Below are 13,541 nucleotides of genomic sequence, written 5' to 3'. Positions count from 1 at the left end.
GAAATACGGTTGCGGTATATCAAGGTTCTCCTAGGCTTAATACAGTCCACACAAAGAAATTAAACACTTTATTTGTTCCTGTTCTTCACAATTACTGTATGCATTTAAGAACTGTATCATGCAACATAAATTCAACTAGCTAAAAGTTTTCACGTGACAGATTGTTTCCATAGAAAAGGAACTCAATTTATTTTGAAACATATGAGTTACGGTGTCAGTGTCTACTCAAAATGGCATCGATAGTTACAATGTTTCTCAAGCAGAAAGTTCGTTGACAGGAATTGCCAGTGGAGAGTACCCCTTTTCTTGGGCTGTGTTACACAGCTTGAGGAGGACACTTACACCTGGTAAAATTTCTTCAAGTTCTCTTTCGTACTCCATTTTGAACTTTGGTAGGTACACGTGCACTGTTTGCCAGTATGTGTGGTCTGCAACGTCAAAGAGGTCTATGCCCCCTATCCTCCTCTCAGCAGCAAACAGACCGTTTACTCTCTTCGGCAGCAGAACCATCATAGAGAACCGCTCACCCTGTTAAAAAAAAAGAGAGAACACTTATTAAAAAGATTCTTTAATATTAAATCAGTTGAGGAACATACAGATGGTAGTAGCAGAAAAGGAAGCGACGTTAAGAAGTAGAGATGTACGTTAATGTGTTATCAGTGTCATCTACATCTATACTCTGCAAACCACTAGGAACTGCATGGTTGAGTGTACACTGTAACACTACCGGCCCTCAGCAAATTGGCAGTCGCCGATAATGTCAACCTTCTGTGAAAGGTTTTAACCTGACAGTGACTGTACACAATGACAAGAAATCGGACTATAATTTCTAATCGTCAAGTAAGTGAAAAACAGAAAAGTGAACGGGTTTTGCACTGAAGTTCTGTTAATATGAAAGTAAACTGTAATTAGGCTTAATTAGGCAACGCGGTGTCACGTTTTATGACAAAGTGGAAATAAACGTCACCTAAAAAACTAACCAAACTTGATACCGTAACTAACCTCTTCTAATACAGTTACTCTCAGTATCATACAGTAACTTGCCCTAGCAAACAATACAACTAATCCTTATGCCGAACATCGAATGGCCAATAAATGTAGCAGCACACACTGTATCACAGCAACACTTGCTATTAGCAAAAACTGCTATGCAGTGTAATGAACAAATGCAGGACATATGAACATATTAACAAAGTCTGACTGGCAATAACGTGAACTACTATTACTTCAATTAACTATCGCAAAAAATATCATTATTTGGAAGAGAACTGATTACTTCGGGATTCAGAAGTTTGCATATGAAGTTATTTTACACAAATCGGCAGTATAATTATTATTTAGAAGAAAAGCTTCGGTGCAGATAAATGATTGTACTGATTTCAACACTTTCTCAGAAAGAGCCTTTACTTTCGTTTATCACGTAAGTTACGTAGCTTATGGAGTCCCTTAAAGTGGTATGGTTTGAAAAACCACCATCAATTGTAAACGGTAATAGACAATGGCAATACCTTTAGTAAAAACTTTAAATGTACTGAATAATGCAAAATTAGTTCCACATTTAACAAAGGGATCTAGCAACTAGTCTCTCATTGTACTCCAAATCAAACTGGCTTCGTAAATGACTACCCAACTTGAAAAACTACTTTAAAATAATATATACAAAGAAACAAACAAGTTTACAAATCTGTTCAAAGTGAAATAATACTGCTGTATTTTTAAAACTTTTACTTACAGAGAGCTGTAAGCAATTTATATTTTGTCATTTATTATTTTAATGGAAGTTTCTTTTTTAATGAAAATATTTCTTTCTGAACACTTTGGGAAACATTAACATGAAAAATTCTGTGGATTAAATCATTTACTACTGTACAGAAAACTAACCAAACTTCATACTCCACAAAGTTAATGAAATTGCGAAATGTTTCACTGCCAAAATAGTTAAATAAAAACAGGATATTCGCAACTGGAAAGGACTCTATCTAGGAATGTGACTGGGGATAATCACGGGTGTGTACACACAATTTAGAGGTTCCACAAAAAAATATTTTTGAATATATAATAACTGGAATGAGATTCTTTCTTTCAGGAGTGCGTTCTGCATGGTTCGCAGGAGAGCTTCTGTAAAGTTTGGAAGGTAGGACACGAGGTACTGGCAGAAGTAAAGCTGTGAGAACGGGGCGTCAGTCGTGCTTGGGTAGCTCAGTTGGTAGAGCACTAGCCCGCGAAAGGCAAAGGTCCCGAGTTCGAGTCTCGGTCCGGCAGACAGTTTTAATCTGCCAGGAAGTTTCGTATCAGCGCACACTCCGCTGCAGAGTGAAAATCTCATTCTGGAAACATCCCCTTGGCTGTGGCTAAGCCATGTCTCCGCAATATCCTTTCTTTCAGGAGTGCGTTCTGCATGGTTCGCAGGAGAGCTTCTGTAAAGTTTGGAAGGTAGGACACGAGGTACTGGCAGAAGTAAAGCTGTGAGAACGGGGCGTCAGTCGTGCTTGGGTAGCTCAGTTGGTAGAGCACTAGCCCGCGAAAGGCAAAGGTCCCGAGTTCGAGTCTCGGTCCGGCACACAGTTTTAATCTGCCAGGAAGTTTCACATAATAACTGGTTCATTAGACGTATGTATTTAGGTAAGTGTTCTGCTGAAGATGGTAGCGCTTGTGGCAAATTACAGTGGCTATAAGACTGGCGGTAAAGCAACCATGGTTCTTGATGTTAGCCACGGCCTGGTATAACTCTTCTTGGCGTCGTAAATTTAACCAAACAGGGCCAATAACAAAAATACCATGGTCGATAGGCCACTTTACATTCCATCCGAGGCTAATTTACATGCTCGCAACCTCTTCTTGCGTCAGTTTATACATCCAAATTAACCACAACAGCTGACGAAGGCTGCCACTGTCCACTCAGTATCACAGTCATAACTCGACTGTGTCACTTCCCACAAAGGAATCAAGCGCCTTGGGCGCCAAGTCCACCTTTTCCAGTTCCACCAAACTACCTCCGTATCGGCAAGGCTTTACCATAGGTTTTACATTTTGTTTCCCTACTTTTATGGACCAGTAAAATGTACAGGGTTTGTACAAATTATTGCATCCACTGAGTACTACGTATAAAACCAGAGGTACAGTTACAATTTAATTTCTTAAAAGGACAAAATAAATAACACAATTATTACTCATTTCTACAACCAAAGATCTTGACTATGGGGATTGACTAGCGTACAATGTCAGCAGAGAAATTATACAGAATATACATAAATCTATGTATTATTGGTGTTGCAACATCCCATTGTACCAGTTATTTCGGCTTCTTCCATGTCCACACACGTACGGAGTGTGAGAAGAATGATTATTTAAATGCCTCTGGGCCTGCTGTGTGTCCTCACGATTCCTATGGGAGCGATAAGTAGGAGCGTAAAATATCCCTACAGTCATTTAAAGCCGGTTCTTTAAACCTTGCAAGTAGGTTTTCACGGGGTGGTTTGTATCTATCTCCAAGAATCTTCGATATCTCAGTGACACTCTCCCGCAGGTCAAACAAAACTGTGACCGTTCGTGCTGCTCTTCTCTATATACTTTCAGTACCCACCGTCAGTTCTGTTTGGTGCAGGTTCCACATACTTTAGCAATATTCTAGGATGGGTCGCACAAGTGATTTGTAAGCCATAGTCTTTGTAGACTAACTGCATTTTCCTAGTACTCTACCAATAAACCGAAGTATGCTACATGATTTATCCACACTTCATCTTATGTCATCATTCCATTTCACGTCCTTACAAAGTGTCACTCCCAGGTATTTCTAAGAGTTCGCCGATTCCCACTGTGTATCATTGACATTATATTCATAGGATACTTTGTATTGTCTTTTAGTTTTGTAAAGTGCACGATTTTGTATTCTGGACGTGTAAAGCAAGTTGCCCATCTTTGCATTTTGAAATCTTATCAATTTCTAACAATGTTTATGCTACTTCTTTCAGACAGTACCTTATCAATACTGTACCTGTATCGTCTGCGAAACGTCTGAGGTTTCCGTTAACATGACCCGCAAGGTCATTAATGTACAACATGAACAGAAAGGGCCCAAGCGCACTCCTATAGGGCACACTAGAAGTTAAGTGCACATTTGTCGACGACGCTCCATCCAAGGTAATTTGCTGCGCCCTACGAAAACATCACAGATGTCGCCTAATACACCTACGCGATTGTGCTTTTGATAACAAGCGTAGGGTTGGTCATGAGTCAAATGTTTTCTAAAAATCTATAATTACTGTACCTACCAAACGGCCTTCATCCATGACTGTTAGTATGCCATGTGACAAAAAAGCGAGTTGGTTTTAACACGATCTATGTTTTAGGAATTCGTGCTAGCTGGCTTCGAGTAGGTCATTCTGTTCGAGATACCACATTTCGTTTGATCTGAGAATACGTTCCAAAATTTGCAACAAATGGATACATGGATGGCCGGCCGGGGTGGCGCTACAGTCTGGAACCGCGCAACCGCTACGTCGCATGTTCGAATCCTGCTTCGGGCATGGATGTGTGTGATGTCCTTAGGTTAGTTAGGTTTAAGAAGTTCTAAGTTCTAGGGGACTGATGACCTCAGAAGTTAAGTACCATAGTGCTCAGAGCCATTTGAACCATTTGATACATGGCTATTGCAGGATTGTTTTGCGGATAACTTCAGTTAGCCGTATAGTAGATGAATACGACCCATGATTTCTACAACTAATGGGCACGGTTTTTTTGCTCGAAGGGTCTAGCATAGATTACCGCTATCAGAGGGGCTGACTCATCTGAAAATTGGATGCAGAATCTGATAGAGATTCCAGCGGGCCTTGGAGCTTTTTTCTATTTTAACGACCTCAGCAGTTTATCAAGGCCACTGACATCTAAACTGAGGTGACAAAAGTCAGGGGGTAGTGATAAGCAGATATACAGATGGCGGTAGTATCGCGTACACAATATATAAAAGGACAGAGCATTAGCGGAGATGTCATTTGTTCTCAGCTGATTCATGTGAAAAGATTTTCAAAGTGATTATGGCCGCTCGACGGAAATTAACAGACACTGAACGCGGAATGGTGGTTGGAGCTAGACGCACAGCACATTCCATTTCGGAAATCGTCAGGGACGCAATATCCAGAGATCCACAGTGTCAAGAGGGAGTGAATGCCAAATTTCAGGCGTTACCTCTCACTACGGACAACGCAGTGGCCGAAGGCCTTCACTTAACGACCGAGAGCAGCGGCATTTTTGTGGAGTTGTCAGCGATAAGAGACAAGGAACACTGAGTGAAATAAAGACAGAAATCGATGTGGGATGCACGACGAACGTATCCGCTGACAGGGAGGCTAAATTTGGCATTAATGGGCTATGGCAGCAGACGACCGACGCGAGTGCCTTGCTAACAGCACAACAACGCCTGCAGCGTCTGTCCTGAACTCGTGACCATATCGGTTGGACCCAAGACTGGAAAACAGTGGCCTGGTCAGATGAGTCCCGATTTTAGTTGCTAAGAGCCGATTGTAAGGTTCGGGCACGGCACAGACCCCACGGAGCTATGGACCCAAATCGACAACAAGGCACTGTTCAAGCTGGTGGTGGTTACATAATGGTGTGGTCTATGTTTACATGGAATGGACTGTGTCCTCTGGTCCAACTGAACCGATCGCTGACCAGAAAATGGTTGTGCTCGGCTGCTTTAAGTCCACGAAAGGCGGCAAACGGTCTCCGTGTTCCGAAACAACAATGTCATATCCTCGGGCCACAATTGCTTGCGAGTGATTTGAAGAACATTCTGGACAATTCGAGCATATGATTTGGTCACCCTGACCGCCCGACGTCGGTCCCATGAAACATTTATGGGACGTAATCGAGGGATCAGTTAGTGCACTAAATGCTGCATCGGCAACGCTTTCGCAATTATGGACGGTTATACAGGCTGCATGGTTCATTATTTCTGCAGGGACCTCCAGCGACGCGTTGAGCACCTATCACATCGAGTTGCTGCACTGCGCCGAGAAAAAGGAAATCCTCCACAATATTAGGAAGTATCCCACTTCTTCTGTCACCCCTATTTCACTCATCTTTTCAGTGGTACGAGAATTGAACTGAGATAATACTTCAGGTATTGCTTCATAAAGGAAAATTTGAAAATGGAATTAAACATTTCTGTCGGTGCTTTGCTGGCCGCAGTTGCAGTTCCTGTCTTATCCGCGACTGACTGGACACTAACTTTGGTGCCACTATTAGCCTTTACATACGACCCTAATTTGTTTGGGTTTAGTGAAAGATCTTTCGACAATAGTCTGCTACACTAGCCAATGAAGGCTTCATGCATTGCACTCTTGACAGCAAAGCTCGTTCCATTCAGATCATTTATCTATAGCCCTACACTTCGTTTAATACCTATTATGCAGTAATCTGTTTCGTTCAGTTTTTTACCGTGACTGCATACCATGAAGGGTCCGTCCCATCGTGAACTGCTCTCCTGGATACGTATCTATCCAGTTTGTGATCTACTATTCTTTTAAAACAAAAAGGAAATACAGACATCGGGTTCGAGTGGGCACTGATTGAAATGAATGGGGAAAGTTGAAAATTTGTGCCGCACACAGTGGTCATTGAAACTGCACGGTCTACCCTCGGACGAATCCCGTCAGACCTAAACTTTCAACTTATCCACACACTACTAATGATGTGCCCCTTACGCGTTACCCTCATTACTCGTGGCATTTCGCCGATTCACGTACGAGTTCGAGCCTGATGAGCATCTGAACTGAAGACATCACTGGCCGTCTCACCTTATATAATTACTATATATATATATATATATATATATATATATATATATTTATTTATTTATTTATTTATTGTGTGTGGTGTCCGAAAGAATAGACACCGTGTATATTTCTTCAGTGCTGATTCACGCCAGGAACTATTACGGGAATCTACGAAATGTAGCGAGCAATGAGGATAGTAAGGGGCAAGGGACACTACGTTAGTAGCGTGTGGATAAGTTGAGCATTTGGGTCTCACGGGAGGCATGCTAGGGCACTCCGTGCAGTTGCAACCATTACTGTGTCTGGATGGCTTAGGGCGCCGGCACAGTAGCTCAGCGTGTTCGGTCAGAGGATGAGCTGCTCTCTGTAGTAAAAAAACTGAGTGAACAGGTCAACGATGAACCTGACCAGGTGTCATGAGACGTCCGCCCCGAACAAATACACCGAAAAAAAAAAGCTTAGTGGTCAGAGCATCTGCCTAGCAAGCAGGGCACCGGGCTTCGATCCCAGTCCATCATAAATTTTCTACTTTCCCCACTGATTTCAATTAATCCCAATAGCAACTCACTGAGGAGGTTATTGCAGTCCCAATTGGTTCTCCAAATCAAATAATTTAGGTTAGTATTGTTTACAGTGTCTTGCTGTATTAAAGAAAATTAGTTGTATTACCCTGTAAGGCAGGAGGAGAACCTGGGAATCCAACTGTGGCAGGTAAGTGTACTTGAATCTGTCCTTTACAAACATCATCTCCACATTTGTTGCTCGTTCCGAATGGAAAAGCATCGGTGAAGTACTCGTTTTCTCGAATTGTTTTACCCATTCTCCTTTGAAGTAAACTGCATTTGCTATGACCATCCGAGTAAACGATGACAGAACACCTGTAAAGTCACAAAATATTAAACACACAGCACTGAATCAAATATCTTTATTAGCGACAGTTAAATTCCATGTGTCGGGGAAAAATACCTGCATCCTGCACAGTGCATTACATTTTTCTGAGAAACACACGACAATACATTAAATTGTTGTTTGCAGTCAAGTTCAGTTTTACGAAATGCATAATGTGTACTAGTACACCTAAGTCCACAACAATACGAATAACTGCAACTTGTTAATAATATTTTAGTGCTCGTCCCCACTGCGTTGTTTCGGCTATGTTGAAGGGATTCTCAGTATGAAACTGCTCTGGTTTCTCTCTAATTATATCATTTTAATTAACTGCTAATCTAGTTTATCATTGGTTATGTAAGTAGCGAACTCAGATGCGATATTTTTTAATGGTAACATCGGAACTCTTTATGATATGGGGACCAACATTTACGTACACAGAGAATATTAGATTCCACGAGTTCCCCACAATACTTGTCAACCTGACTGAAGAACGAGGAAGATAAATAATGAACGAGTGTATTAACGCCGTGATTCAATCGGCTGCGAATATGATGAGGGGTCAATATCAACAGCTAAGACAGCAAAACACCGCATGGCACTGAATTCGTGTATTTACGGATATGAAGTAAAGTTTGCCACGTCTCAATACGACTGCTTCCCAACTTCTAAAATGGTAGCCTGGCTGAAAGTCACTTTTACACTGAAGCTCTGTCAAGTTCAATTGGTTAAAACCAAGAAATACGAAGGATACTCTCACCTTCTATAATATCGTCCAACTACTGGCACGACTCTTTAACTACCACTTCCTTCGATAGTATCTATGCTATTTTCTGACTGGTTCGAGAAATAAAAACGTTAATTAACCTATTTTCCTTTTTTCCTTAAAAGAAAGAATCATAGGATAAACTGCATTTTTCAAAATACGTTTGTTTAACTGTATGACGTTTCGTTGGCACACGAAATGTAACATAGTTTCACATGCGGAGCTTCTACACACTCTGCTGCATACGTGAGGCAATGTCACAGCAGTAACTTCCCTGTCCGATGAATAGGGTAGCGTGGTTCTTTTATCTGGTCACCAAGACTTCTCCACCTATAATAGTTAGATTCTCGTGTAAAGTGTTGCGTGTAGGCGATAGAGTTTAGAAGAAAAGATACATGAGATGAGTACTAAAGTCCACTGAAACTGAATGTGTATAGATTGACGGTAAAGTCGGTTCTTGGTAAAATATTTTGTATTTAATGAAAGGAAGCACTCCCCAGGAACATGTCAGCAAAGTTCAATTCAGTTCACTTTCTTTTAAGGACGATTGCTGTATTTTCTAACATAGTTAATTAGTTACTGTGTCACTTATTTTATCTTAGTTAAATAATCTTACACTGTAGTATTCGTTGACATAATTCTAATTGTTTTATTCCTAAATCTAACATTAACAAATTTCATCTTTGGAAGTGGAGAGACTCGGTAGCTCCACTAGTTTAAAACTATTCGATCCTACAGAAATTTCACTGTACCACATATTTACCTTTGTACTTGATGATGACATAACAGCCGCTACCGGTATAAATAATAAATATTGTAGAATACCTCACCACTGCTGTGTGCATTTTCATTTATAATATATACAGTTAAATATGAACACGTCAATTTACATTTTCACTGACAAAACTGAATAATATAACAGCCTAACCTCTGATAACAATGACAATTATCTTATGATTGGTTGTTGGATTTTTGTGTGTGTGTGTGGGGGGGGGGGGGGGGGGGGCGCGGGAGGGACCAAACAGCGAAGTCATCGGTCCCATGATATAAGATGGCAGAAATCAAGAGAGGGGCAACACAAACAGCCCAGCCCAGTCAAGGAGATGAGAAATCGGGCAAACAAGGAGGTAAAAGGGACTTCAGGGCAACAGAAGGAGGAAATAACAGGAGGGGGTGGTTGGAAACGGGGAGAGCATGGTTTTCCCAGAAATTCTACATGTGGTGGGGCACTAGCACCGCCACCAACCCTTTCCGACACCCATACCATGCCATGCCATTATCACGATACAACAGGGACAACACCAGGGGAATAAGAAAGAGAAAAGGGGAAATAAAACTGCACAACAGACCAGACAAAATGTAGGGAAAAGGCGAGAAGAATGTGTTTGGTGTGGAAGCAAGGTCAAGGACGCCTACGTTAACCAAGGGACTCAAATTCCAGAGGAAAATTCAAGGACTTAAATCTGAGAGGACAAACCACTTTCACAAAGAAGACCGAGAATAGACGTAGCCATGTGAGTCTAATACACAAGACGAGGAAGGCAGCAGGGCATATTTTCGTGGGCCAGCAAAATATGGATCACCATGAGTGAAGGCCCACAACTACAAGGGGGGAGGGGGACAGCTCATTACACAGTAAAAAACCATGGGTCAACTTAATATGGCCAATATCAAGACATCAGAGGATAGCATATTTCCACTGGGAGAGTCATAGGGAAGAATGTCGTATAGTAGAAGTCTCCTTGATTACAAAAAGGTTATTAGACATGGGGGGTAGCCTCCCAAGAGTTGGCCTCAGAGGGGACACAGAATGGGGGGTAGGTGGCCATCTCCCCAAACAGATGATTGGCAAGTTCGTTAGCTGAGATACCTCTGTGGCCAGGTACCCAAAGGAAATCAACCAAACAAGCATCATCATCAAGATCAGCGAGAAGGTTGTGGATGGTAGAGACCAAGGGGTGATGGGAAAAGTTCTGAGCAATAAACTGAAGGCCTCTCATTGAGTCCATACATAACAAAACACAGGTGAGTGATGACTGTTTAATGAAGCAGAGGGCCTGGTGGATGGCCATCAATTCCACAATGGAAACCACACACATGGCAAGCAAGAGATGCTGTCTGTGTCAACAGAAGATGTGAAGGCATATCCCACATGATCAGCAGACTTACAGCCATTGGTGTTAAAAACAATGCCATCCTTAAACTCCCATAAGTATGTTAAAACAAACAACAGAACATCACTGGGGTGACTGGAAGCTTTCGAACCCTGTAAGACATCCATCCAAATCCAGCGCTGAGGAACTAACAAAGTGGAGGTTGGTTGGGAGAGAATGTGGGGCAGAGGACAAGGAAGGAAGACTGAAGTCACACTGGAGAGAAGCGAGGTGGAGCCCAACTGGTAAACCCACCAAAGGGCAAGCAGCAGGTGGGCAACAGCCTGAAGCCGTGGAAAGATAGAACAGGAGGGGTGAGCAGGAGGGAGTGGATAGTCATAGCATAGGAAACCAGGAGTTGCGACCGCCGAATCGACAAGGGAGGGATCCCAGTGTCAACAAGAAGACTATAGACAGGCCTAGTGCAAACGACACTGGTGGCTAAACAGATACCATGATGGTAAACTGGGTCCAAAAGGACCACCATGGAAGGGGCAGCTGATCCGTAAACTTTACAACCATAGTCCGGATGAGGCAGAACTAATGTAAAGATGGAGAAGGGTTGAACAATCTGTGACCGAAGAGCTGTGGGCAAGAAAGCGATTGACACTGAGTTTACGAAAACGCCAAGCTTCAGATGACGAATATGGGGCAACCGACAGCCATGTTGAAAACTGTGTGAAAGAAATCCAAGAAAGTGAACTGGAGGACCATGGACAACTGTTGATGGAAGTAGACCTCCGCATCAGGATGGACTATAGTACAGTGGCAGAAATGAACTACCCTCTATTCAAAGGGAGAGAACTGAAAACCATGTGATAGTGTTCACATGGAAGCAAACACAGATATCATCCACATACAGAATAGGAGTGACCAACGGTTCGGCAGAGGCCGTAAGTACTTTAACAGTGATGAGACAGAGGACACTTAATATGGAGCCCTTGGAACGCTATTCTCCTGGGCCAATGGACAGCTGAGAACTGTAACAACTTGGACTCTGAATGAGCAGTGGGACAGGAACAGTAAGTAAAATCTGGGAGGTGGCCATGAAGCCCCTACTCATGGTGCATAAGGAGGATCTGATGGCATCAAGCTGTGTCTTAGACCTTATGAAGGTCGAAGGAAACTGCAACAAGATGGCAGCGCTGAGAAAAGGCCCACCCTCCTGAAAGCTGCACTGGTAACAAGATAAAAGCTCACGAGATTCAAGGATCCAATTGAGTAACTTGCATGGAACATTGATCAGGCTGACTGCCCAGTAACTATCAAGAGATATTGGCACTGTGGAGGATTGATGTTTTGAAGTAAGTGATGCCACCCGGAATCAGTGCCAGGAGCTTAGTCATGGGAAGAAGAGAGGGCCAGAGGAAGCTTCCATTCAGTAAAAGATTCATTGTAGCAGTCCGCCTGACAAGGGATAAAACATAAGCAGGAAGCTTTGGTTCCCTGTTTCTGGAGGAGGAAGACAGCTGGATAGGAGACTTACAGTAATGCCATCGCAAAATTAGTTGCGATATATTCTGCAAGAACTAATGCATTTGTACAAAGGCCACCTGGAAGGGCAAGGCCCAGAATGGAAGACTGCCATTGACAACCGTGGAGGGTGTGGAGTCTAGCCTACAACCATGGTGGATGGACAGTAGAACTAAGAGATGACATGAAGCGTTCCCAACACATGCGGTTGCGCTCTAGATTAAGTGATGAGCTTTACGTGAAGACGTTTAAATATAAGAAAACTAGCGGAGGACGGGTGCCACATAAGACGTTGCAAGTCATGACGACGATCACAGATAGCAGTAGCAACAGCCATGCTCCACCACGAAACTGGCCGACGGCGAATCAGGCCTGTCAAGCAGGGAACAGCAGAGCCAGCAGTGTGGTTTATCTTATCGGACAGATCTTTGACGATTTTGTCAATAAAACATGTCAAAGAAGGTGCAAAAATTACCTTGGAGTTATATAGAGGCCAGTGGGGTACCTTGTCATTGGGAGGTGGGGAGGGAACGATAGCTTCAATCAGAAGTAGTCATTACCAGATAGGTCATTGCGTGGCGGCTAGTGTATAGAAGGAAGAAGGGGAAGGGGAAGGGGAAGGGAAGAGATTGAAAGTTCAATGGCAGAGAAAGTGCCATATGTGGCATTTAAATGAGTAGGGAACCATCATTAAGAAGGCATAGGTTGTGGTCCACAAGTAATTTATCAATGAGGAGCAACTGACTAGACGAAAAAGCACTGCTTTACAAAGGGTGATAGGCATTAAAATCCCCAAGGAGGAGGAAGGGAGGAGGGATATGCTGAAGGAGGGCAGTTAGGACAGCAGACGTAGGTGGCCTGTCATGAGGGAGACAGAGACTGCAAACCAAAAGTGAAGAGTCCAAATGGATCCAGAAGGCAACTGCTTCCAATATGGTATGAAGTCGGATGCATGTATTAACAATATCCATATGGACGAATGCACAGACCCTACCAGAAACCCTCAAAGGGCCGACCCTGTTCCGACAGAACTCACAGAACCCTCGAAGGGTCTGTGAGTGAGCATCAGTAAAGTGAGATACCTGGAAAACAACACAATCTGCCACGTAAAAAGCAATAAGGGATTGCAACTCTGAGAGGTGACAATAGTATCCATTAAATTTCCATGGATTGGGTATCGAAATGAGAGGCAAATGGGCTGGAGCCAATCACGCCACTGCCTGCCACAAACGAGGATGGGATGATATCTAAAATAAGAGATCAGACTCAGGATGTGACGGCACCTCTGGGGGCACCGGGAGGCCTTGTCCAGGGACTTACGTGTCTTCTTCTTCTCTTTCATAGACTGAGGGAGCAGGGCACAGGGAGAGCAGGCTGCTACAAGATCCGGAGCCGAAAGAGAGCGAGTGACCTTGGGCACATAGACTGTGTGCCGAGTTGCGGTAGCAGCCCTCTGGCCCGAGAGACACCACGGGAGGGGTCCAG

The 13,541-nt window shown here is 43.1% G+C and overlaps 1 protein-coding gene across 1 annotated transcript in view; it reads right to left on the bottom strand.

Annotated features, from left to right (window-relative positions):
- Positions 1-13,541, bottom strand: part of LOC126234843 (serpin B6-like) — a 64,848-nt gene that overhangs the window by 17,770 nt on the left and 33,537 nt on the right. The window contains exons 5-6 of the mRNA XM_049943585.1: positions 7,446-7,654; positions 343-528 (exon numbers count right to left, since the gene is read on the bottom strand). Coding sequence (XP_049799542.1) covers positions 343-528; positions 7,446-7,654 — 395 coding nt within the window. The remainder of the gene's footprint in view (positions 1-342; positions 529-7,445; positions 7,655-13,541) is intronic.

Source organism: Schistocerca nitens, chromosome 2, assembly GCF_023898315.1.
Source record: "Schistocerca nitens isolate TAMUIC-IGC-003100 chromosome 2, iqSchNite1.1, whole genome shotgun sequence".
NCBI lineage: Eukaryota > Metazoa > Arthropoda > Insecta > Orthoptera > Acrididae > Schistocerca > Schistocerca nitens.
This window is presented reverse-complemented; position numbering and strand designations above follow the sequence as displayed.